Source organism: Seriola aureovittata, chromosome 6 (genome assembly GCF_021018895.1).
Source record: "Seriola aureovittata isolate HTS-2021-v1 ecotype China chromosome 6, ASM2101889v1, whole genome shotgun sequence".
Taxonomy (NCBI): domain Eukaryota; kingdom Metazoa; phylum Chordata; class Actinopteri; order Carangiformes; family Carangidae; genus Seriola; species Seriola aureovittata.
Window position 1 is genome coordinate 8,718,375 of NC_079369.1, and position 25,435 is coordinate 8,743,809.

Here is a 25,435-nt window from a genome sequence, read left to right on the forward strand (position 1 = left end):
ATTTGATGTGAAGTCGGTTGCACAAAGTTGCATCACATTTCTGTGATGCATTTTTATGTCCATTTTGGCTAAGACACAAACTTAAATTTTAAAGGTGAGTGGAAAACAGTGGAAACCTGGTTCTTGAAAGAAATACAGCTGTACTACTGAAGTGAGTGGGATTGTGTTCAGATTACAGCCAGATCAGAACATTCGAACAAGTTTAATACCATGCCCACAAAGAATGCCTGACATGACAGGATATGTGCCTAATTTGCAGATAATATTGATGGAGCTGCCTCATTTGTAATTATCGCTTCAAGTTGGTAGCTAAATTTATATCTGAAGGTCTAAAACATTTCCATGAAACCTTATTGCAGTTGTAACCCAAAAGTTATTACCCAAAAATGGGAATTAAAATGTTGATTGCTGATGTAGCAATTACGTGCATCTATATCAACAATAAAACCAGGCCCGAGACCCATTTTCAAAGTGATCGTTGATGTCATGGTTTTTGTCAAGAGTACTCGCATCAACAAAGATTTTTTTTTTTTCTTTTTGTAATTTTATTAATATATATATATTTATTTTAATTAGGAGGGTAAGTTTACACTTTTAAGTTATAAACCATCATTTTACCCTTTTGGAATGGTGAAGGTTTCAATTAGGTTAATGTGCAATGGTTTAGTAATTCAAATTTCTGGCACCACAACTGAAAGAACAGATACCCATGTTGGTATATTTGCTCTGGTCTAATTAGGTGACTTCCCCCAACTCTACAGAGATGACCTTTATGATACTGCAGGGCTCAGTTATTAAGATGTTATTTACACACTATGTTGTAGCAGTAAGACTATCCTTCAGAGGCAGCCAACAAGCTGTTGAAGTTGCTGCTTTCCAACATGTGTCTTTGGGTTCAAGCCCAACTCAACCGTGACTAATTTGTTCTGTCAGAACTTAAGTTTGTGATAAATTCTGTTTAACTCCCAGACTTTGAAAACCATGAACAAATTCTTCTATCAATTGCTTTTGTAGCTAATAACCTAATAGATTGTAAAATGGAGGAGAACTCTTTGTGTGTTTAAGCTCTCTAAGGGGTTTGATTCAAATAATATGGTAAAAGAAATAAGGCACAGCAGACAATGTGGAGACAATGATCCACAACCATATAACTGTTTTTGGTTTCAGTAACTGCTTCTGAAAGATGTGCATGTTGCCCTCCTGTATTTGTACGCCAAACATCAATTTGCACCAGTCTATACAAATAAATATTAGAATTTATTTATATTTATATTTATATTAGAATTCGATTTCTTGTGTTTGTTTTGAAACCAGATGTTAGAGTGCCGACACATGCTTTCATTGACACTGGCTTAATGAATTCAAAAGGCATCTGTCGCTTCATTTTGGACTTTATTTATGAAGCTTTTTTACTTTGTTTGAAGGATGTATTGTTTGGGTTCACAAATTATACAAGCGATCTAGAAAATGAACATTTTATATGCAATCTCATCATACTACCTGCCAAGTTTTGTATCCATAAATGTAAGGTGTTAAAAACTAAACCCTCTTTTTGTACTTTTAAGAAGGAAGCAGAGTCCTATATCAGAACATTATCTACCTCATGTAATAGTAAAGCTGTAAAAAAAAAAAACCTTCAATCTGTGCTCCAAATTTTAAATATTAATATGATTTAGTTATTTAGTTATTTAGTTAGTTATAGTATACTTTAACAAAAAATATCTTTCTTATTATAGCATTTTCAGTTTATATTTGTTTATCTGTTTATAACCCCTGGCGCTGCGCATATTTGTTGTCTGTCTTTGTTAATTATGTTGGACTACTTCTTTTGTGCCTTACTTTGAATATGTAATGTAATTAATAAAAAAAGCTTCCGGCAAAGACTTTCAAAATAAAACTGAGGCAGGGCACGTTAATTTATTTTTGTTGAAACGACACCCACATCTTGCCACAATTACGGCACATTATCCATATTAGGGAAGCATGAGAACATATATGCCTTATTACAATAGTAAAGTTCAAGATTTTATGAAAACGGTTTTTAATTTTAGCTCATTAGAGACTGCCAGTAGTGGAAAATAACTACAAACATTTACTCAAGTACAAAATACAATTTTGAAGTACGTGTATTGTACTTAGTATTTCCCTTTAGTACTACTTTATACTTCCACTCCACTACAATAATTATCATCCTCTAAGAATTAGTATGCAACAACTTTGAGTAATCTAGCTTTATGTGTTTTACTGGTACATGATATATACCAGTATACGCATACTAGTGAGTGGGCTGAGGGAGTATGTAGTCAGCCAATCATGAGTCTGCGCACCGACCAATCAGATGACAGGCAGACGGGCTTCTCTTCCTGTTTGGCCAAAGGATTCATTATCGGGTGAGTAATAAAACGTTTATCCTAAAAAGTAGAAACAATTGTATAAAACCGCCACTGTCCTGAGTCAATAAACATTATTGAACGTACTAATATGTATTTTGCTGTATTATTATTTTTCCTTTGGGGGAGGAGCAGTTTGGATTACCTTTGTGCCCGTTGTGTGTGTGTGTGTTACAACAGTGCGGCCAGTTAGCCTCACTGAACTGCTAGCAGGCAGGTTAGCATCAGAAGCGGCAACACTGTGGGGTCATTAATGCTGAAATGTACAATTGCTCATATCTTGTTTTTTTATTTTTTTTAAGTTTTTTTTACAACTTCTCACGCGCTTTTGTGCACACACACCTTCCACGACACAACCCTGACGGATAAATACGTGTTTTCATACTTTAACGGAAGGAGATCATGGGAGGGATCAAACAGGAGCAGAGTGATGCATCGCAGCAGCCCAGAGCCTCGCATTCAGCGGATCAGCCACAAGAGGAGGTGAGTACTGCTACGTCCGATCACGGTAAACAGGGTTTGTAAATTGCTTTAAATTTGCCTCCTTATTTGCATATAAGGTTGTCCTGTTTTGAATTCCATTGAGCATTTTGTTTAAGGACTTTTACTATACAGTTCACTATATGCTCACTTGCCATTGTTTGGTAAACTTAAAGTAATTCACACTATTACAACAGACCTGGAGTAAATCTTACTTTCATATAGGTTATAAATTTACAGAAGGCGACAAAATATCTGGATTTTAGTTAACTCTTTGAAAAAACATGCAATGTTGACTGGATGGGTGGAGGTTCACTAAGCTTACATACTCTCTCTGCATGACAACTTCCAGTCAATGAATAAGATGAACTAATGGCAAAAAGAGGAAATATCTCTTAATATAACGCAATACAATTCAACAGCACTACAAACTATAGCCTCCTAAATGACAATAACAGAAATAACACTGTTTGTATTAGTTTATGTAGTGGAGCTGAAACAATTAATAAATTAATTAATTAGTCAGTCAACATGAAGTTAAACCATTTTGAGAACTGATTGATTAATTGTCTTTTTTTTTTTAAGTAAAGATGCCAAAAATTCTGGTTCCAGCCACTTAAATATGAATATTTTCAAATTTTCCTAGTGTTTATAATGGTTTATGATTATCTTTGGATTGTAGAGTTTTGGTTGGACTCTTCAGTGTGATTTCCTGATATTTTACTGACCAAACAGTGCTGTTTCCCTTCTGTGCAGCCTAAAAAGAGAGGTTGGCCAAAAGGAAAGAAAAGAAAGAAGGTGCTACCAAATGGTCCCAAGGCACCAGTAACAGGATATGTCCGCTTTCTGAATGAACGGCGGGAACATATGCGGGCCCGATATCCTGACTTACCTTTTCCAGAAATCACTAAGAGACTCGGAGCCGAGTGGACAAGATTAGCCCCAAATGACAAACAGGTAACTTTTCAAATTTTCCACATTTACAAAGGGCTATATTCAGTGTCATGGGTATTCAATTTTGCTTTATTACTGGGCCTGTTTGACAGATATTCACAATGACACATGGAAATCTAGTCAAGAATATAAACACAGGTGTTATTGTGTTATTGCTGTATTTGAGTTTTGCCACTAGGAGAATCATTATTTGTCTTGTTCACATTCATAAAGATTTTGTTCAGAGGTGTTCTTTCCACTTTGATGGTTGTGAAATCCGCGTGCTTTCAAAAATATTTTTATGATAAAATGAACATGATTATTTCTCTAAAAGAAGGTTTCAAATCTTTAAGCAAGATTGATTTTTCCCCCTCAATAAAATAACAACATTATTTGTGTACTGACAGCGCTATCTGGACGAGGCGGAGCGGGAGAAGATGCAATATGCCCAGGAGCTGAAGGAATATCAGCAGACTGAGGCCTATCAGATCACCAGCGCTAAGATACAGGACAAAAGGATCAAGAAAGGTGATTGGTTTCTACTCGTGTAATGTTAATGCCTCTAAAATAACCACCACATCACCAGGACAAAGGGCAAGATGCTGTAAATTTCTTATTCCATTAGTTTGTTCCATCTGAGCTGTACTGGACATAAATTTTTCTCTTTCAGAAGACACTCCATCTGTCATCATCAGTACTAGTTCAGGGTCCTCTTTAACAAAGGTACACGTCTACATCTTCCTCACTGTATATTCTGCAATGTCATGATTATATAGAATGCACACAGCTAAGTTGTCCATTTGCTGATTTTGTCCCTTCAGGCCTCTGACCTCTCAAGCAGATTCGACATCCCTATCTTCACAGAGGAGTTTCTTGATCAGAACAAAGGTAACCAAGGAACTGAAAATGGAAAATAATCATTCTGACTTGAAGCACAAAGCTGTGTGTTCAGCATGGCCATTGTGCCATTACCTTGTTGGCTAAAAGGACATTAACTCTGTAGGTGTTATGTTCTATCTAAGATAAAGCATCTAGGTCATAATCTTATACTCTCATCAAATGTTTTTTATACTTTACTCTTTGTTGTTTCAGCTCGTGAGGCTGAGTTGCGACGGCTTCGTAAGGCCAACATTGAGTTTGAGGAGCAGAATGCGGTGTTGCAGCGGCACATTAAGGACATGTACAATGCTAAAGAGCGCCTGGAGGCTGAACTGGGGCAGGATGAGAAGCGCACCCAGGCTCTTCAGCAGCACTTGTTGGCCATTAAACACACGCTGGTCAACAGTCTCTCATCAGTCCCCCTGCCAGGTCAGCAGTCAGGTGACTGAATTTAGTCAGAGGGAAGACACATGGAGAGTAATAATCCTAAATGATATCTCCTAGTATGATGTTATATTTTCATGCTGAGTTCATTTAATTTAATTTCTCATTATAAATGCACTGATAATGTTAACCTTCTTAATGACTAGTTTATTAGATTTTTAAATATCTATAATACAAACTGAATCATCTTAGGAACTGCTATATCAGAGCTCAAATTTCATTATTTAAAAAAAAAAAAAAAATCAATCAATGACAGGTAAATTTGACTCTACTGTTTTTCTTTTACAGGTACAGGTGAGACAGCCTCTCTTGGGAACCTGGACTCATACCTGAGTCGTCTCAGTGGAGTGCTGGAGGGAAACCCCCACAAGCACCGTGCTCTGCTCACCCAGCTTTGTGAGGTTCTCTCTCATTTTGACAGGTAACTGAAACCTTTTCAACACATATATCATATGTATGTCACAGCCGACTAAACATGCATTTAAACCTGTGTTTGACCACTGATACCATCTACTGATCACGGGTACGGGACTACCACCTACACATCAGGTAGTTCTGAACACATCAGTCTAAAAACACAGTGTTATCTGGATCATACCAGATATCAGATAGGTGTGTCTATTAAATTGGCATGTGAGTGTTGATTTATTTAATCACTGTATGTATGTGTCATAGCAACTCTTTCCTTGAACTGGAGAATCAGTATATTTACTGAAGACTTAAAACTTAAAGATCTTATGGCATGGATTTATACAGTCACTAGAGTAATATGCACTTAAGAAAATGACTGGCATTTATGAATAATCAAGGGATGTATTTGAAATGATTTACAGACTATAATGTTACTTTAAGCCATTTTCTCAGTCATACATGGCCATTAAAGGAAACAGACAATATAACAGCTGAATAACAACGTTAGATGACACATGGTGTAACGTGTTGTTACCATAACAGCAGCGGTGCATAAATTACTTGTTCCACCTGTTAATAATCCTATTATTTAATTCTTGGGAGATAAAAAGTACAAAACGTTTCTGTCTTGCTGGCATTGCACCTAAAAACAAAGCACTCCAAGATGCCTGTGTATAGCTGTTTTAGCTCTTATGTACTGCTGTGACAAGCCACCTGAACCTCTGCAGGTTTTGCAGCTGTAGCTTGCATGCTTTGACCAGGTGCAGCCATCTTTGTGATGCACCCATTATTGTAATCAATGGCATCGGCTACATGGATGCCTCACCGCAGCCCTAACCGACTGTCATTTAATATTTTTCTTTTTATGTTCATCGAGAGCCACTCATCAAAAAAACTCCACAGTCAAGACTGCACTTTCTTGGGCCTTTGTAGGCATATAATCTCAGTGGCATTAAACATGCAGAGTAGTATGATAGGTCCAAGGGGAAATTACATGGGATATTGAGGGAAAAGATGAGTTGCTCAGCTCTAGAGTGTGTTTAGTTGAAATTTTTTATAATCGGCTGAGTGTGTAAGCAGCCCTTCTGGAGAACATTAACAATTGGCCTCAAGGGAATCTGAATTTGAGAAAGCTGTTTTAAAATGTTTTATCATCATTAAAAGTGGTTGCGATTCAGTGTAGTGTACAGTTCCCACAAATCAGTTTTTTTCGTCTGTCAAATTGTTAAAACTTAAGAAATCACTTTGACTTTACCATCATGTTAAAGTATGCTTTCAGTCAATTTATTATCGGCTCCAATATATTTATTTTCTATTGTAATCTTTGCAGTTAAAACCAGTAAGCAAAGATAACCCCAAAAGAAAAGAGGCAACAAGAAGATATGAGTAGCACAACATTATTGGGACTATATCAGACATGATTATCCTTGTTGTATTCCTCAACTTTCAAATCTGAATATCATGTTTTCTCTGTCTGCATGCTGTAATTCCTTGTCAGTGAGAAGTTATGAGGAGACTCCATTGAGAAACCCTTTCATTCCTGCATCACGACGGGCTCAGTGGTATTAGGTGAAGTCAGTGCCATTCAACAACACATGTGGATATCTCAAGGATAGTAAAGGCAAGGGTACAAGCACTTCAAAACACCACACACAGACAATGTCTACATGCCTCTTCTTTATGAATATATTTATTCTGTGGAATATGTGTGTTCACGCACAGGATTTTTTGTTAATGTAAATCTGTGTGGCAGTGTTGAGGGTTTTTACAGTTGAGGAATTTCATTAAGTGTAATGTAATTTTAACTTCTCAACTGCCGTAAGTAAATTTGGATTGACCGTAATTCTGTTGTATAGCTTTGTATCAGCAGTTACCTACAGGCCCATGACCTGTCCAATAAGATAAGCCGAACAACCAGTTTACATTGAATGCCATTTGGCCTGCGGCGGTTGGAAAATGTGTACGTAGTGTTATTTAGACTGCATGGAAAAAAAAACTGGAAAGGATGAAAATAAAATGTAAGGGTATACATGTTTGAATTTATATTGATAATGGCAGGTTGTGGGATTGATAAGCAGTTTCACATATTGTCAGAAAATTATATATTTGTGTACATTTGTATTTTTTGAAATGTTCATTAAACCATACTTAAAATGTCTCCAACAAAACATGAATGTATGCAGTTTTGCAATTTTTAAAATTGCCATGAGGTATGCCTTATTATTTAATACCAACTTATCAAATTTGCATGTTTAGATACCAACTAACTCTGAAGTTGTAAGGGAAGTTGTGTGTCAGCAGGGGGAGCTGTTGGCCTGCACAGGAGGAAGTAGTTAATGATTTGAATCTTAGACTAGAGTTTAAGGGTATATCACTGTGTTTGTTTGTGGTGTAGATTTTGCCTGTGGTAACTCAGTCAGACCAAGGCTCAAAGTTTAATAGCTCATGACAAATTACATATTTTTCTTTTTCTGTACTCTGTAATCTTAGGCACCAACAGTCAAGTTATCACTTAACTAAATCTCCTCACAGCTCCAACTAAAGATTATTTTCATTCTAAATTAATCTACCAATTCATTTCTCCTTGATTAATCATTTGGTTTATAAAATATCAGGAAACGGTGAGAAACGCCTGCTACAATTTCCTAGAGCACAAGGTGACCTAATCAAATGGTTTGGTTGACCATCAGTCTGAAACCCAAAGATATTCAATATACTGTAATGTCAAACAAGAATGGCAAACCTTCACATTTTAGAACCTGTAACCACAAAATGTGACATTTTGCCTGAAAAATTACTAAATTAATAGATTTTCTGTTGATCGACTAAACAACTAATTGTTTCAATTCTACCTACATATATACATGTATGTCTGTGCATGTGCGTGTATATATACTAGTTTTCCAGTTGAATTTGTGCGTACGAGAGCCACAGTATACGGGAATCCATACGTTGCTTCCTCATAACCGAAACTCTTGCTCTAGGTGTATGTGAAGATGAATGTCCATTAACTGACTCACAGTGTTTATATCCTGGTCAGCTTTCCTCTGGAGTTGTAGTGTTTCCTAAAAAGTAGGACTGGGTAATATCGTCCAGATCAGTTATCACAATATTTTACACTGGACACCTTCATGTTGATAATCTGAAATTATTTGATGGTATCAGTTGAGCATTTCCTAAGAATAAATTTGAGAAACATGTTGAAAATACAGAGGGAGAGTGTTTCAGCATCTCCACTCCCACCGCCCCCACCCATACACACCGCCGCCGCCACCGCCCTGACGTCACTGCCAGGAGCTGTCCACGCAGCGGTGGTGCTGAAGCTGAACAAGATGGCTGTGTGTTGGGGAGCGAGGAGCTGAGAGAGAAGGTGTAAGGGTGGGGGGGAGAGGGTCTCAAATTTAGACAGACACGCCATAAAAAAAAAAAAAAGACAGAGAGATTTGCGACTCTGACGCTCACCCTCAAAGTGTGAAGACTTCTTTTTGACCAGCCTAACGAGTCGTGCCAGGCCCCGTGTCTGCGACCGACGGCAGGCTTCTCCATCTCCAGCCCAGCGAGTCTCTCCCGGGCTGACTACTGCACAGATTAGCTCCGATAAGAAAGCTGGTGAAGAAGCTGGACCCCATACTAAAGGCTCATATAAGAAATGTCATTGCTGTGTGTCGGAGGTAAGAGAAAATCTAACAATCTACATATTGGGACGACTTGCTGTTAATTTCCTCGAGCGGCTGGTGTGAGAAGCTTAAATAGCTCCAAGTCGCATCTCTACGGCTTTTCGGTATTTACCTGTGAGGATAACGATCCATCCATCAGTATTTTGCAATAGCCATTATACAGAGAAATCTTATTATCTGCTACTTCATTAAATTGCAGACTAATGCACACCCAGTTGATGAGGTTAATACTTTCCAACACCTTTGGCAATTTTGCATATTTCTAATCTATTTTGTTTTTGACTGTCAATCACCCTCAAGTATCTCACTCTTGTTATCTTCCATCACAACCTGGTTTCATTTTACAAAACCTGGCATTGCTACAATAGAATCTATCGATTTATGGAGTAGGTGTATGCTTTCTGGCAGCCGCTGTCAAACATAGTAAAACAAGATGTAACCCACTCTGTTTGTCCCCTTGTAGCAGAAGCGTAGGGTGTTTCATATCAGAAAGCAGATGGCATTTTGATAAAAAAAAATCATCGCAAGTGTAAACGTTGCATCTCAGTTTCCATGCGTTATTGCACAAGCAAGAAAAGGCGTGTGCAGCAGCCGTCAAGGTTTCTTTACAGTAGGATATTTCTTTAAACCACGTGATTGACTGCGATATTCTTAAATTATCTTTCTCCTATTGATTGAGCTCTATAATGTCAACCACTGCCTGTTCAGCTTTTGAATAATTCAAGATTTCTCAACTGGTTTTCAAATGGGTCTTCTGTATAAAGACAGCATTGTGCTGTATTATGACTGCCTTTCAAATGTATTTGTAATTGTTTTCAATGAAGTCTATGATGTGGTCTATAATGTATTATTTCTCCAACTGAACAAATACAAAGTGGATCCAAAAGAGATGTAGTGTTTTTTTGTTTTGTTTGTTTTTGTTTTTTTTGTTGTTTTTTTTTACATGTAATAGCTCATCACTGATTCTATTAAAAGATTCAGTCACTGTAAAAACTGAACATTTACAGGCAGAGTAGACCTGTGGTCATATAAAAGATGTGAATTTATGTTGGTTTTGCATGGTCAGGATGGGGATTTCATAAACAAGACTTAAGGCCTCTATTAATCAAAACTTATTGTTGTTTTTTTTAATTAGGAGGAGTCCTTTGCTGTCCTGTATCATTTCAATTGATTTGCATTTCAATGTCTAAGGGGAAACTGGATAGACAGATTTTATAAATGTTGAGTGAATCAAATGCTTTTATCCCAGGGATCTCCTGAAACCACCTCAATAACTACTGGTCATCCCCAGTTCCCACTTTAAGAACCAAAAGTTCAAACCATTTGACCCATACTCATATCAGCAGACTCAAGTATTTATCAAGAATCTCAGAATATGTCAATGAAATTGTAAATCATCTACTTAGTAATTATTTAAGATTTTTTATGTTGCTTCTTAGCAAGATGTCTTGCGTTTTACCTTAAAATGAAACCCATCTTGTTAGAATGGATTTAATACATTTAAAAAAACTGACTAAATTTGAGTGAAATTTACTGAAATCACAGCTGTCAGAGCCCCTTAAACCACAAATTTATTTAATCCAACCCAAGAAAGATTTACATATCTTAATTCCTACTGAAATGTGTGCACATCTTTATCCTGTCATTTGCCACTTCCTGGGAACTCTCAAACAAGTTTGAACAGAACTCTTTGCAGCTCTCTAAAATCCCAGATGAATTGGTATGAGTTTCCCTAGTTGTGACAGTTCATAAAAGCTCCTCAATCACACCTAAGCCTAAAACTAGGAACAAATTGAACCATGCACTCTGAGAATTCTGGTCCAGTTTGGGCAGATTTCCTACGCTGACACTTGATAAATGTGGAGCCTGATTTATCCGGGAGCAGTGACGGAAAAAAGGGAAAAAGCTTTTCCTTCAAGCTTCTTGTTCAGATTGAGGGAGAGGTTGCAGAAGGCTTGTAGTGTTTTTGAAGACGCTGCTACTGTACGTTGTTGACACCAGTGCTAGAGCTGATTGCACAGATGTCAGGATTGAGATTCAGGCTTGTTGGTGGCCCCTTTATGTCCTGAGGCTTTGTTGGCATAGCAACCCCAATGGTATTTTAGGTCTCCACTGGCATTTTCTCATTAGTTTCTACACACTGGTAAAGCCTGCAGCTAGGTTTATATTGATATTATATTTTTTCACAGTGGCTGTGAGCAGAGTCAAGTAATAAAGGTGATGACGATGGTACAGTGAGTTTGGCTGATACAAATATTGCAGTGGCATTGCATGGCTAGACATTTGTGCATGTTCTACTCTACATCATGTCTTGTGATGTCAGATTTAGTCTTCGAATTGATATCATGTGCCACAGTGAATTGAATGAGCATATTCAGATCTGGCCTCTTCTCACTGTCACCCCCTGTAGAGAGATGCAAGTTCACACGTTATAACTTCATAACAGACCGAGCCATGAGAGACATCCTCATTAGTGTCACCTTCTTTCATTAACATCTACTTAAGATTATTAACATATGGCGGAAGCAGTCAGAATGTCTGACAATAGAAATGAATATAATTTAACACCAAACTGTCGTTAGCTAGTTCTTGTTTTATTACCATTTCAAACACACTGCTGCATTGCTGTAATAATTACAAGGGTTATTGGGAGTCTGGAAATAGTTAGAAGCAAAGACCAATTGTGTTTTAATGGAAATATATATATATATATATATATATGTGTGTGTGTGAGTGTGTGTGTGTGGTCAATGATGCCAAGGGTACATATATTGTATACCGTGCTTATGTTCTCTGAAATGTCTCATGTTAGATGGCTCAGCATTTGCACTCACGGATATTTCACAGATTTTAACTTTTCTTCATGACAGGAACACTCAGTCAATCATATGACTAAATTTAAGTAGTTTAAAACAGTTATAATGTAATCAATATTATTATATTCCCCCGGGTATACTTCAGGTGTGTTACTGAGTTTTAACAGGCAGAGTAAACAGGAACAGACTGTAATGACCTCTCAGTCTTTATAACTTTTTTTTTTTTTTTTTTTTAATTTCTTCTCTGCATTTCCTGTCTCCAGGTTTATATTGTTGTTCCGGTGTCAGTATAATTGTATATAAGTGTGGGTTCTTTGAAAGCTTTTGATCGCATAACCTAAGGAAATAAATGCCCCTTTAGCTTCTTTGCACCAGGGCATGAGTGAATGTATTTGACAAATTTTCCCCAGCAAAGAAGGAGAAAATGAGATCCTGTAATTACTGTGGTAGGGAATCAACATTCTCTGTTCAGGATTTGCAGAAAATATATAACACTTACTCCCTTTCACTCTTTCCTCTGTGCTGTAACTGCAGCGATGGTGGTTTAGTCTTATGCCTGTGAGCTGTAAGTACCCTACCCCCCTTTCCGGCACCCCCCACCCTTGTCACACTGAAGTGGTTATTTTTAGTGTTGGGGATGCAGCTCGCTCTGCCCGCATCCGGCTGCACAGAGAGATTAATGGAGCACGAGAGAAAGAGATAGAAAGGGAGCACACGTGCATACTTGCCACATGGCAGGGGGAGCCTGTAGGAGCGAGTGATTGAGAGAGTGAGAGAGGACTGATGACTGGCTGATGGTGAGAAGAGGACAGTGTTTGAGAGAGAAGGAGAGTGTTGGCAAGGGTGCAGCCGAGGTGCATCTGTCATTTATTGTTTGTTTAAAGCAAAGAAATAATTCATTTGAATGTCTCTTTGTTGAATGTATATTCCGTACTTTCATCGAGATAAACCGTCCCTACCCCTTAGGCTTGACTGCCTTGTCAGCGGCTAAAATATCAGGAAGGGGATTTTACTTTGAAGTTGGCTAAGAATCACATGCTCCACCACACCACTTACTCCGCCACCTGCCTCATGAATCAGAGCGATATTTAAATGATAAGCATTATCCCAAGGGTTTGCTGGGGTTATGCTATTTTTAGAAGCAAATTTGTCCACAATGATTATCATACCTGCTCTGCCGTCACTGACTATGAAAAAGACAGAGGATGTGCTTCTTTGTCAGCATCACTTTTGCAGCAATAATGTTGAGGCTTTTCTTGTGTGTATTTATACAGCGCTCTCTATGTTAGACAGTTGAACTGTAGGTCATACATCATAAAACTGTTCTTCTTGCAACTATTTACACAGGCTCAGAGGATTTTTAATGGCTTGTTGTTGAGAGCCAATTAGATTGATTTTAAATCATGCTTGTTCCCTGTATTTCTTTCCTTAAATGTAACACCGGTGGAAACTGGCAATCAGCAGGGATTAAAAACCAGAGCTGTGAATATTAATACCTCACTGTTGGACATGGGGATGCTAGGCATAGGCAGGATTGAATGAATAATGGAAAGGCTTTTGACGTCACTGTTCTTTTAAAAGTCAGTCTGGTACCTCCAGAGGTCCCTGTGTGGAGGAACTGGCAGTGGCATCTCAGCAGAGCTTCATGTATTGTGTTAGACAAAAGGCAGCACTGCTCAGTCCTTGAAAAAAGTCCTGAGAAAAGCCTTAATGGATTCACTGAGTGTTATATTTACACTATAAAAATGTGAAATCTTTGAACAGTGTCCTGCTAGCATGTTTGAAAATATATTTCCATTCACTTTTTCAAACACAGTTAGACTAATTTCTTCATTGTTTTCTCAATTTGTTTACAGTGAAGAAAGCCAAGCTTGATGGACCCCAAGGTGAGTCATGACCTGTGACCTGTGGAGATCATCCATTTGTTACTTATTGTCACTGAATCGCGTTGAACACACACAGTGTCATAACCAATGCTATTTGTATTTTCCTTTTTACAGAGAAATTTAACACATACGTGACCCTGAAGGTGCAGAATGTTAAAAGCACAACCATCGCTGTGCGTGGCAGTCAGCCGTGCTGGGAGCAGGACTTCATGTTGTGAGTGCTTCTTGCCCTCTCTTAAGTCTTCTACCCCTCTTTTATCGCAGCACGTCTTTCCACCCTTTAACGCCTGTCTTCTTCTTTGACTTTGCCAAAGTTGCTTAATTGTGGGACAGTCCTTGCCGCACACTTTTAACTCATGATTTCTTACTGTATTCTTCTTGTCTTCCTCTCAGTGCCTCCTTCTTTAAATAGCGCCTATAGTGTAATGAAGCTTCTGTCTTCACCATGGACCCACAAAGTTATGATTGTGGTTGTTTAGAGGTCTTTTTCACACAGTTCGCTGGTTGACAGACATTTTTGTTCTTTTGCATACAGCCCACTTGGCAGGTAGCAGAGAAAGGATCACAGACAAACAACTGTATGCATTGCATTGTGGGTAAAGTAGGCAACAGGTTTTCACAAAGAAGAAGAATGTGTGAAATATAACAAGACGACATCTCTGGTTTTATCATGTCTTAAAACTGTCTGTGGTGATCCTGACAGTGTAATAGGAAGGCAATGTGAAATCACTGGAGTACTCTTTTAGGTATGAAGCTCTGTTTACTTTTCCCCTAGCTTTGCTGGTACAGCAGCACAGCAGCTTTTTCAATATCATCTAATATGTTTGAACGTATCTGTGCACTCTTGAAGAGTGAAACAATAATTAAATTGAATTTCATGCAAGAAATCAACAATCTACACCTAGTGTCACTATCAGTTGGCAAATGCAAGTCTGTGGTCCATATTAATAAATAGCTTCAAACTATTTGCATTAAATATGGAATGGATACTGTTTTCACTTGAATAGAGATGTCACCTCAGGGGTTTAATTTTTCCTGCACACAGATGTTGTGCAAGACACAGGGCAGCAAGGTCAGCTGTGAAATTGCTACTAAAAGCAGATATTTTTCCCCTCTATTTTCCACTTGCTTTCTGTCTTTCTCTCTCATTTGAAGAATGTTTGGATGCCGTAACACCTGTGAGGTCTTTGCTGCTCCAGCTCCAGTGTTCACACACCTAACAAGAGGGTTTCTGGGCCCACCCGGGCTTCATAACACCTGATAACTTCAGAAAAACGACCTAACAACAAAAAAACTGCCAAACACAACTGATGAAAATGGCTTGTCTTGCCAGCCTACTCTTTTTATGTTTAATCTGTAACCACAACTTTAAACTAAAAAGCAACACATGCCCTCTTCCCTTTTTTTTTTTTTTTTTTTTTTAAATCCCTCACTCTCGTCCTCTTCTCCTCTTATCATTCTCTTTCCACTTTAGTACCCCATTCAACCATTTTCCATATTACTCCTCTGGATCCCAGGGAAATAGAAAGATGCATTTTCATATCAAAGCTGTGGCTATTATTAGGTTTTGATTCACTTAAGACAGCCAGTGGGCTTGAGAGGAGGCACTGTTCAACGATGAGGGGTGCTTAGTGAGCTGAGAATCTGCCAGACAGATATGTAGTTACATTACAAATCCTAGCTAGTCCTGATGAATCTATATGTTGTGTATACTGTTTATGACTGTTGCTTGATGGAAAAAGTAAGCCACAGAGTTCACTGTTGTTTGTCATACAGAAATATAGATCGTCTCTGTTGTTGCCCTATCTGCGCTCTCTCTTAGATCTTGCCAGCGGCCTGGTTGACAATCACCTACTCTTTCCATCCTCATACGGAGTGACTCATTTCCCTCAGAAGACTGAATCACAAGTGCATATCCATCACCAGATTTAAGTGCAGCTCCTGATGGCATAGAGTGTATTTCTGTTCAAAACCCTCTTTGCAATGAGATGTCTACATACAACTCTGTCTCCACTCAGCTCTCTATAATATTCTATATTATTAATAATATCTTTCCTCTTTTCTCATTTCACTATTTCTTGTGATTGGCCTCTTCCTCTTTCTGCTGAGCAGTGAAATAAACCGCCTGGATCTGGGCCTGACAGTGGAGGTGTGGAATAAAGGGCTGATCTGGGACACCATGGTGGGCACCTTATGGATCCCCCTGCGCAGCATACGGCAGTCCAATGAGGTACACTGCTACCTTCTCTTTCTCTTTGGCTCTGAAATTAGGTTTCACTGGCTACGATTACTGTACATGACGTACAGTGAGAGATGAATGAAAGCAATTATTCAATTACCCAAATCAAAATATGGGTTATGAAAACAGATACATTTCAATGTTACTTTAATTAAGGTCATTAGACCAGGAAAGTACTTTGAGCTTTTTTATTACTGAAGTGATTTCATTACTTTCAGCCACATATTTTGTTTTGAATTAGTTGCGTTTTATATGGGTTTGTGTCATGTTTCTATTCCCCTTGTTGTAGCTAAATGACATGTATAGCAACACTTGGTACAAAGTGTAACTGTGCAGCCAACTGTGACTCATAGGTATACTGACCCTATAGGGGCTCAGTTCAATTTTCCTCCGTGATGGAAGTGGACAACAGTTGCTATGTGCTGATTGATTCTTGCTGTGCGTTCATATACACTGTAAAAAAATATATATATATGTCCCGTTGTTTTTACAGAAAAAGATTGGCAGCTGTGGTTACCAGAATAATTCTGTAAAAAATACAGTACATATGTAAACAACTTTACAGAACAACTTGTAAATTTTACAGAAAAAAACTGTAGTAATTCGCAAAAAATACATTTTAAAGTTGTAGATCATACAGTCCTTTACTGCTAATTTAACAGGACAACGCTGCTTTTATACTAATTATTTATGCAGAATTTACATGCAGATTTTGCTTATTGTACATTAAACACCAGTAAAATTAACATTCAGTTATCGTTAATTGTACATTGAATACCAGTAAAATTTACAAGTTGTTCTGTAAAGTTGTTTGCATTTGTACTGTATTTTTTACAGAATTCTTCTGGTAACCACAGCTGCCAGTTTTTTTCCGTAAAAACAACTGAATTTTTTTTACAGTGTATGATAAATATACGAGAATGACAACAGTAAGTTAACAGTATGTGGTAAAACAGTCGTCTTAATCATGGACATTATAAACAAGTCACAGTGGAAAAGTAATACTGTACTAGGTTTAAAATAAAATGTAGTCCCACAGCATAATATACTGAAACACATCTCCTGCTGCATTTGTGAAATATATTGTGTTTGGCATAATCAATAAGAAATTTCACTATCAGGTGTGTTTTTTTGTGCAAAAGGAATTGCAATTGATGTAATAAGCCACTTAATTAAATAAGAAACTATCATGCATGTTTGACACATTCCCCTATTATAAGATAATGGAGCGAGTGGTTCGTCAGGAACTATAGGTCACTGTTTATTTGGCTTGAAGCTGATGGATCCCAGTGGTGATAAAGTTGTGGGTAAACTGCGAGGGATGAGGTTCATGTTAGTTGGTAATTGTTTTTCCCAGTGAAAGATGCCTTTTCTTTTCTTTCTCATTTATAGAAAAAGTTCAACAGTTTGGGAAATGCACTTATTTGCATTCTTGCTGAGAGTTAGATGAGAAGATCAGTCAAGTATGAAGCTAGAGCCTGGAGGCAATTAGTCTAGCCTAACACAAATACAGGAAGCGTATGGAAGTGTTAAAATGCTAGTCTTGCTCTCTCTAAAGTTTAAAAATACGTCTACCAGCATCTCTAAAACTCACTAATTGTATCTTGGTTTTTAAATCCTTATACAAACCGAAATGTAAAGATGACAAGTTGTGGTTTTATAAGGGGGGTTATATGCCATAACTAATTCTTGGTGAACACCATTCAAGCACAATGACTTCCTGGAGTCACAATGACTTCCTTCACTGTGAGGCAATTAAGAGATCTGCACTTCAGACTGACTTGCCACTTGGTTTTCACTTCATTCATTTGCATTATACTTTTTCGATCGCCATAAAAAATTTGAGAGATGAAGAGAAACTTAGAGGTCTAGGACCAGGCCAGGAATGGCCGACTTAAAGCACAGGCTGTCCTAACCATATTCCTCTTCCCCTTTTCCTTCCAGGAGGGTCCAGGTCAGTGGCTGACCCTGGACTCCAATGTGATCATGGCTGAGAATGAGATCTGTGGAACCAAAGACCCAACCTTTCACAGGCTGCTGCTTGACACCCGCTTTGAACTGCCACTAGGTTTGGTCTTTCATAGTTTCATTTATTCTGCCTTGTGCTTTGTTCTGTTTATTTTCTTTTTTTTTATGTTTAATTTTTTATATACAGTAAAAAGAAAGAATGATTACTGCCACTACTGCCATGAGTACTAATACTAGTACTATAGTACAACTACTAGTGTCTCTACTGCTATCATTATCAGGACCATAACTAGTACCACTATTACTAATAATATTACTTTTACTTCTACAGCTGCCCCTAATACCAGTACTACTACTATTATATTACTAACACTATCTCTAATGCTATTACTACTACCGTTACTATTTCTTGCACCATAACCACCACTAGCAAAGCTGCTTCTAACTTAAAGTATTGTCATTAAATTTAAAGAGTTTAAGTGTTTTTGTTGTGCCCTGCAGACATTCCAGAGGAAGAGGCCAGATACTGGGCCAAGAAACTTGAACAACTTAATGCCATGAGAGATCAAGATGTAAGAACTTTATTCTTTGCCACATTCCCACCACTCCCTTTGCACCGTCATTATATGTTTACTCATCTATTTTTTCCTTCATCTTTATAGCATTTTCTTTCATCCCCTTTTTCCTTCACTTCAATTTCATTTTCCAGACACTAATTACACTCAATGGCTGCCAATAACAACAGAGTTACCAGAGTCAATATTTTTACCCCAGAGCAAGTTCATTTTCTGAGATGTCTGTCGTTTTTTGTCCCTTAGTATGCCTATCAAGAGGAACAGGAGCAACCACTACATGCGCCATCCACACAGTGCTGTGAGTTTTGCCAGCCTCTTCTGCGCCCACCTCCTCCTGCTGTCCCCTGCTGTGTCCTTTTCATGCCTCCAGTTTTTCCTCTCCCCGCTCCTCCTGCTCTGTCACCCTGACTTATTGAGAACAGGACTAGACAGGAGGTAGAAATGAGGCTGATAGATGAGGCTAAGGATGGGTGGAGGGAGGGAGGAAGGGAGGGAGGAAAGCTGATGTGACAAATCAAGCATGCAGGCCTGCCTGAGCACTAAATGACTTATAGGTGCTAGATGTGCAATGAATGTGAGCTGACAAGCGCTGGGTTGTCAGACACACACCAACCTGCCTGTCTGTCTGATGATGATGATGGCACAGGGAGCCAGTGGATAAGTGTGTATAGTATAACTCTGTGGACAGTAGATGTTGGTTGATGGTATGGTGCTTGTTTTGTGTGTGTGCAGAGATGATACAGCATGTCAGTGTTTCTTGTTTTTAATTTCTTAGCAGTGTCAAGACCAGGAGCATTTAAAAAGAAGCTGGTTTTGATCTAAGTTCTCTAAAGACCTTATGCTTTTATGTACTCACCCATATGTACACACTGATTTACCTCACTTATGAGCTGTCTGCACACAAATTTACATTTTAAAATAATTATTTCTCAGGGCTAAATATCTCTTCATGTTTGTTTACCTGGCTTTGTGGACTGATGATGTGGTTAATTTGTGGCCCAAACCTAATTTGGTTTTCCCAACCCTTTATCTCCTTGCAGGTAATTGGAGTCTGTGGGGAGATCAGCAAAGTAAGTTTCTTTCATGCGTCTCTGCTAATGACTTAGAGTAATACTGTATTTATTGTCCACATCTCCCTTAATGTAATGATCTTGTGCGATTTTCCTCAGAAACTATTAACTGCCATGAATTTATTTATTTTTCTCCACACATCCTCTCTGAACTTCCTCTCTACTTGCATTCATGTTCTCCTGATGGATTTTATAGTCAGGCTATAAGAGTTAAATCAAATAAAGTCACAGTAAAATAAATTCTGTGGTGTTTTTTGAAGATACACAGGAGCACATCTTCCACCTATGACCAGACCAGAATAACAGATTATTTGCATTTGTTTGTCTGGCTTGTCTTATCTAATTTTGCCATGTACAATGATAACCAAAACGTTATGACACATTTAGCATTTGGTCCACTGATGACACCCTGTCTGATGTTATACAAGTTGTGCTTAGGTCAAAATATGTAAAACATTAAAATTATTTGCAAATACTGCATAATACTATTTTGAGCATCATTCTTGTCTCGCCCCCTCATTTTGTCCCATCTCCCGCTGTGTTTGTGTGAACAGACGAGGACCCAGACAGTGCCGTGGATGACAGGGACAGCGACTACCGGAGTGAGACCAGTAACAGCATCCCTCCTCCCTACTACACCACCTCTCAGCCCAACGCTTCCATGCACCAGTATCCCATGAGACAGCAGCAGTACAGACACTACAACGACGACATCAATGAGCTGGACTACGACCACAGAGCCATGAGGTAACATGCACACTACAGCCACTATGTAGCCAAAGCAAAGGCAGAGTGGTTTCTTTCTTTCTTCTAGTCTAACTGCTTATATGCACCCATGAGATTACCAAGGGGTGGGGTTGTCAAAATGTTTCAGCAAAACCTAAGAAGGGGAAAGGCTGTTTAATGCTGAGAATGTAATATCACACTCCCCATCTTAGACAAAATATTCCTTTGTGAATAAATCCATTTGGAGTCTAGCATATAGCCCTGAGACAGCTGAGCCCCTGCGGCCTTGTTCTGTTTCATTGTGTTGTACATGGTAACATGCTGTCCCACTGTGCTCTCCTCCTCTAGAGAATAACCCTGGCCTCAGTGTATACAAGCATGCTGAGGCACACACTTCTTGTATACAGGTCATGTATGAAGTGGGCCTTTGCGGTTATCTTTCCTGTGTGAATGCGTGCGTGTGCGCGCCTGCATCTTCGTGTGCATGTTGAGTGTGTGAGCATCAGAAACCCCATGTGATCTCTTCTGCGCTAACTTGTTCTGCAGAAAATAAATACATTTTTCTGGTCATCACAGTATCTATGACGAAATGTTTTTTAAAGGCGGCAGATGATCAAACTCATGCATTGCTCAGAAAAGCTGAAACAGAAGGTTTAACCTTTAGATGGGTAAATAAAATCTTCAACTGCTCAACCTCAAGTGAGAGGACTTTTTGCAGAAGCTTAAAGGATTGGTTTGCAATTTTTCAAGTCTGTCTGTAAACAATAGTCAGGTGTGCATGTGAACATTGCTTGCAGTAACCATTCCTCCTGTGCATATTGGCCATTCGGAGATCTCTTCCTAATGCACTTCCAATGTAGGTAACAAATCAGGTGGATATATTCCAGAGTTAGTCTTCTTAGTGTTTCCTTCTTACATTGCAGTGCGGGGCCTGTAACACAAAAAGGAAATTTCACACTTAAAAGAGTAACTTTGGAATATACGCACTTGATTCGAATAATCGAGGCTGCTGAAGCCACATATTAGCTTTGTCCATGTCTTACATTGGAATCACATTAAGAAGAGATCTCTTGATGTCCAGTTTGAACATGAGGAATGATTACAGCAATAAAAACAGTTTCAATGTTCATACAGACACGTGACTATTGTTTTAAGACAGAATTGAAAAATTGTGAACCTGACCTTTAACCAGGCAGTACAGAAGCTCAGTTTGGTTAGAGCTTTCTTTGAAAGATTTGCACTGAGCTCTACTGATGCTCCTCTCCCACCTCTTCCCTCCTCCCTACCTTCCTCCCTGCTCCTCTTACCAGACGCTATGATAGTTTAGACTCGGCCACCAACGGGCGCAGCGATATCGACTCAGGCTCAGGGTCGAGCCGGCGCACCAGTCGTCAGTATTCTCTAGACAGTAGGCATTCACTGTCCGATAGGTGGGTCTCTGTACCTCCTCTCCAAACCCTCCTCCTCTTCTTCCTCCTGCTCCGGCCTGTGACTCCGTCTCGCTGTGACGTCAGTGGTGGACTTGTCCCGTCCTCCTCGCTCGCTGTGCTTGCATGCATGCGCTCTTACCCTGTCTCTGTATATGCATATATTCTATATTTTTAATGGAAAACTACTGGTCCTGCATCTATCTTTACTGTGTTCCTGGTGAAGAATCACAAATCAGTATCACCAATAATGTATGATGCTCATCCTCTCCATTTTTAAATCCTTATAAGTTCTGTGCAGTTTTCTGTTTACTTTATTTGTGTGGGTGAGTGTTTGAAAAGATGTGTGTTTGTGTGTGCTGTTTCATAACAGTCAGAAACAGAGAGAAAATTGTTGGTTGGAGTTTGTGGAAAAGCCTGCTTGAATCTGTCTGTGTGTGTGCGCGCATGTGTGTATGTGTGTGTGTGTGTGTAACTGTCATCGTGGCAGCCTGTTATTATAGCCTCATCCTGTATGTGAGACTTTAAGGAGAGCCCTGTCTTCCTCTGGGTGCCCTGTACTTGGTAATTATACACATTTAATTTCCATTTGTGAGACAGCAGAAGGACATCAACTCAGTAATGGGGCCCTGGCAGAGAGGCCAAGATAGATTATGTTCATTTTCATCTTCATTACAACAGGTTTTTTTTTCTTTTTTTATTCTTTTCTGAGAAAGAGGGCAGACATGTATTTATATTCAAGTATCATACAAGCATTTGTCGCTGTCTTTCAGTCTTTGTTTTGGATGAGATTATGAGATAGGTGATGAATAGAGAAGGACAAGGGTATTGTAGTTGAGTGTTTAGGTGTCCATTCATCCATACTTGTGTATTCCCTGTGGCTCACAGCCCAAAGTCATTATATAGTTCTCTCCTTTACTGCTCCTGCACTATGCATTATCGAACCAAGATGACCGTAATCAATAGAGGCGAAACAATAAAGTGTGAGATTTGTGTGTGTGTGTGTGTGTGTGTGTGTGTGTGTGTGTGTGTGTGTGTGTGTGTGTGTGTGTGTGTGTGTGTGTGTGTGTGTGTGTGTGTGTGTAACAAATGGTTTTTATATGTGTCTCAAATCTCTCCCTGACTCATGGTCTGTCTCAATGTCTAATAGCCTCATTCATCATTGTGAATAAATATTATTCACTTATTTATCTACAGAAAGAGACAGTTTTTCTTCTGCCAGGCTAATAAATTACCCTCAGCCTCTCCAGGTTCACTCTCTTTCTTTGAATAGGCCCATTCAGATTTTTGAAAACTGTGTTCTTATGCTTTTTCTAATCATGTGCTTTTGTATGGTGTGTGTTTCTGTATTATCTTCTGAGTGAACTAGTATCCATAGTAACCTTCCCCATTACTAAAAAGCTGATTCCTCTTACAGTTACATAGATGCATCACTAGTCTGATCCCCTGCTCTAAGTTTCCTGATTGGTTGGTTTAAAGTCACTCCTCTTTTCCTATTGGTTAGCTGTCTCCCTCCCTGGCCCCAACACAAGTTCCTTAAGTGTCACTGTGACAACTAAACTCCTTATGATACAACTCTGGGAACTCCCTTAGTTTACTTTCAAACCTGTGTGAGTGTGTCTGACATGTCTCTGCATCTCCCCCTCCCTTTAGTCCCACAGACAGTCGCTACGCCTCATCAGGCGAGTTGAGTCGAGGCAGCTCTCAGCTCAGTGAGGAGTTTGTTCCTGAGGACGGCGAGAGCTTGCGAGGTTCGGAGTTCTATGATGAAAACGATTCCTACCACTCCTGCCACTCCTCGGTCAGCTATAGCAAAGAGGATTCCCCAGGCTGGGATGGCGAAGACCCCCAAGGCGTCTACAGTGACGAGGGAGGCTACCTCAAAGACGGAGGGGAGGAGGGGGCGCTGTATGATGAAGACGAGGGAGACATTTACGGGGAGGAAGGAGAGTACAACTATGAAGATGAGGAAGAGATGCCATATGAGGAAGATGAAGATATGTATCCGCTTGATGGCACGCTCAGTGAAGACCAGGAACCACCCTACACCCCCACACCCACAAGCACTGCCCCTACCCTGATGCCGGCCTCTGATGGTCTGTCCACCACCAGGCCACCGCTGGAGAAGCAGCCATCATTGCATCAGCAGCAGCAGCAGCAGCAGCAGCAGCAGCAGCAGCAACAACAGCAGCACCCGGCCCCTGATCAGCTCCAGCCCCCAGCCACAGCTCCTGGTCTCCTTCCAGTCTCACAGGACGACACGTTACCCCCTTTCAGTTCAGAATCCACCAAACCTACCTTTGCACTTGCACAGCCAGATATGTCTACCACCACTACATCCACCTCTACAACTATATCACAGGTTCCAGCTCCAGAATCCAAGCCCCCGGAGGCTGAGCCCAAATCTGAGGAGGAACCTCTACCCACCGAGAAGCCTCCAGCCGCAGAAAGCATCCCTCCAGCTCCCGAAGAGAAAACGGAGGAGCCTCCTGTTCCAAGGTGAACACTGCTCTTACCCCGACAGCTTCATACAGGAAAAAAATCTCAAATAAGCTCCCACACACTGTCGTCACTGAGATAGCAACATTTCTGCAAAGGGTTTTATCGTGGCTCTTGATTCAAGTAACAATAAGCACATACAGTATATACATAGAGATTGAACCAGCAGCATTTTAATAAAATACCCAATAAAAGTAAAAAAAAAATGATCTGCATTTTTTTAATCATAATGTTTTCTTCAAATGTTACTTTTGCTTGAGACTTCAAAGAAGACACAGGTACATCATCCAGTTAAAGAGCTACTCAATGGAGTTTCCCATTATTATAAAAAAAATAAAAGAATAATTATCAAAAATATTATTCTATGACAGTTGTCTCCATAATCACTGTACTTTAAGTAAATTAGCTAATTGAGCACACACATACACATATATTAATAACTATAAAAACGTTCTTCCTTCTTCAATCATTCCTGTAGCTTTCCAAAGAGAGAACTCATGGAACCTGGTCCTGCCAGAGCCAAAGCCAACTGGCTTCGACTTTTCAGCAGAGTGCGACTGCAGCTGCAAGAGGTACAGCCTGTGTGTGTGTGTGTGTGTGTGTGTGTGTGTGTGTGTGTGTGTGTGTGTTTCTCCGTGTATCTTTGTACACATATGTGTGCATTTGCATCCGTTCATGCCAGATGAATGCCTGTGCTCATTACAGTGGGTAATACAGTATGTTTTCTCTGTTGTTGCTCAGCTTTGATTCATAAGTCTACTATTTGAGCTCACTGACTTGTTGCATCAGCCCCTGCATGTCCTACTGTTACTGTGATTTTTTTTCCAGCTTATTGTTGACTGGTCCACCATTTTTCCCAGCGTTTGGTTATTGCTGTGGATTACACTGTATTGTCTTGTGTTTATTTGATAGTTTCTGTTTACCCCTTGTATTGTTTTGCCATTTCATTATTTTCTTTTCAGTTGTTTGCCATCCTCGTAGCGATTTGCATGTAGTCCATTCTGATTACCCATGG

General features: G+C 39.3%; 2 protein-coding genes across 11 annotated transcripts in view; both read left to right on the forward strand.

Moving 5' to 3' along the window:
- The first annotated feature begins 2,321 nt into the window (after window positions 1–2,321).
- On the forward strand, window positions 2,322–7,695 carry hmg20b (high mobility group 20B). 3 transcript variants are annotated; one of them, XM_056378881.1, is made up of 9 exons: window positions 2,322–2,390; window positions 2,787–2,873; window positions 3,627–3,827; window positions 4,211–4,331; window positions 4,474–4,526; window positions 4,625–4,691; window positions 4,896–5,123; window positions 5,415–5,547; window positions 7,036–7,695. In XM_056378881.1, the coding sequence occupies exons 2-9, from the start codon at window positions 2,793–2,795 to the stop codon at window positions 7,046–7,048; spliced, it is 897 nt and encodes a 298-aa protein (XP_056234856.1). In that variant the 5' UTR covers window positions 2,322–2,390; window positions 2,787–2,792; the 3' UTR covers window positions 7,049–7,695. The 3 variants fall into 3 exon arrangements, with proteins under 3 accessions (XP_056234856.1, XP_056234857.1, XP_056234858.1); XM_056378882.1 differs by lacking the exon at window positions 2,322–2,390 and having other exon boundaries at window positions 2,419–2,873; window positions 4,477–4,526; XM_056378883.1 differs by lacking the exon at window positions 2,322–2,390 and having other exon boundaries at window positions 2,426–2,873; window positions 4,896–5,111.
- Window positions 7,696–8,520: 825 nt separating this feature from the next.
- The window catches only part of unc13a (unc-13 homolog A (C. elegans)), a 58,082-nt gene continuing 41,167 nt past the window's right edge, over window positions 8,521–25,435 (forward strand). For 2 of the 8 annotated variants that reach the window (XM_056378872.1, XM_056378873.1), the window contains exons 1-12: window positions 8,521–9,208; window positions 13,887–13,916; window positions 14,031–14,130; window positions 16,029–16,146; window positions 18,100–18,223; window positions 18,625–18,695; window positions 18,942–18,996; window positions 19,739–19,768; window positions 20,323–20,515; window positions 21,805–21,924; window positions 23,575–24,420; window positions 24,899–24,992. In XM_056378872.1, coding sequence (XP_056234847.1) covers window positions 9,187–9,208; window positions 13,887–13,916; window positions 14,031–14,130; window positions 16,029–16,146; window positions 18,100–18,223; window positions 18,625–18,695; window positions 18,942–18,996; window positions 19,739–19,768; window positions 20,323–20,515; window positions 21,805–21,924; window positions 23,575–24,420; window positions 24,899–24,992 — 1,803 coding nt within the window. In that variant the 5' untranslated portion in view covers window positions 8,521–9,186. The remainder of the gene's footprint in view (window positions 9,209–13,886; window positions 13,917–14,030; window positions 14,131–16,028; window positions 16,147–18,099; window positions 18,224–18,624; window positions 18,696–18,941; window positions 18,997–19,738; window positions 19,769–20,322; window positions 20,516–21,804; window positions 21,925–23,574; window positions 24,421–24,898; window positions 24,993–25,435) is intronic. The other 6 variants (XM_056378875.1, XM_056378876.1, XM_056378877.1 and 3 more) reach the window with 6 other exon arrangements.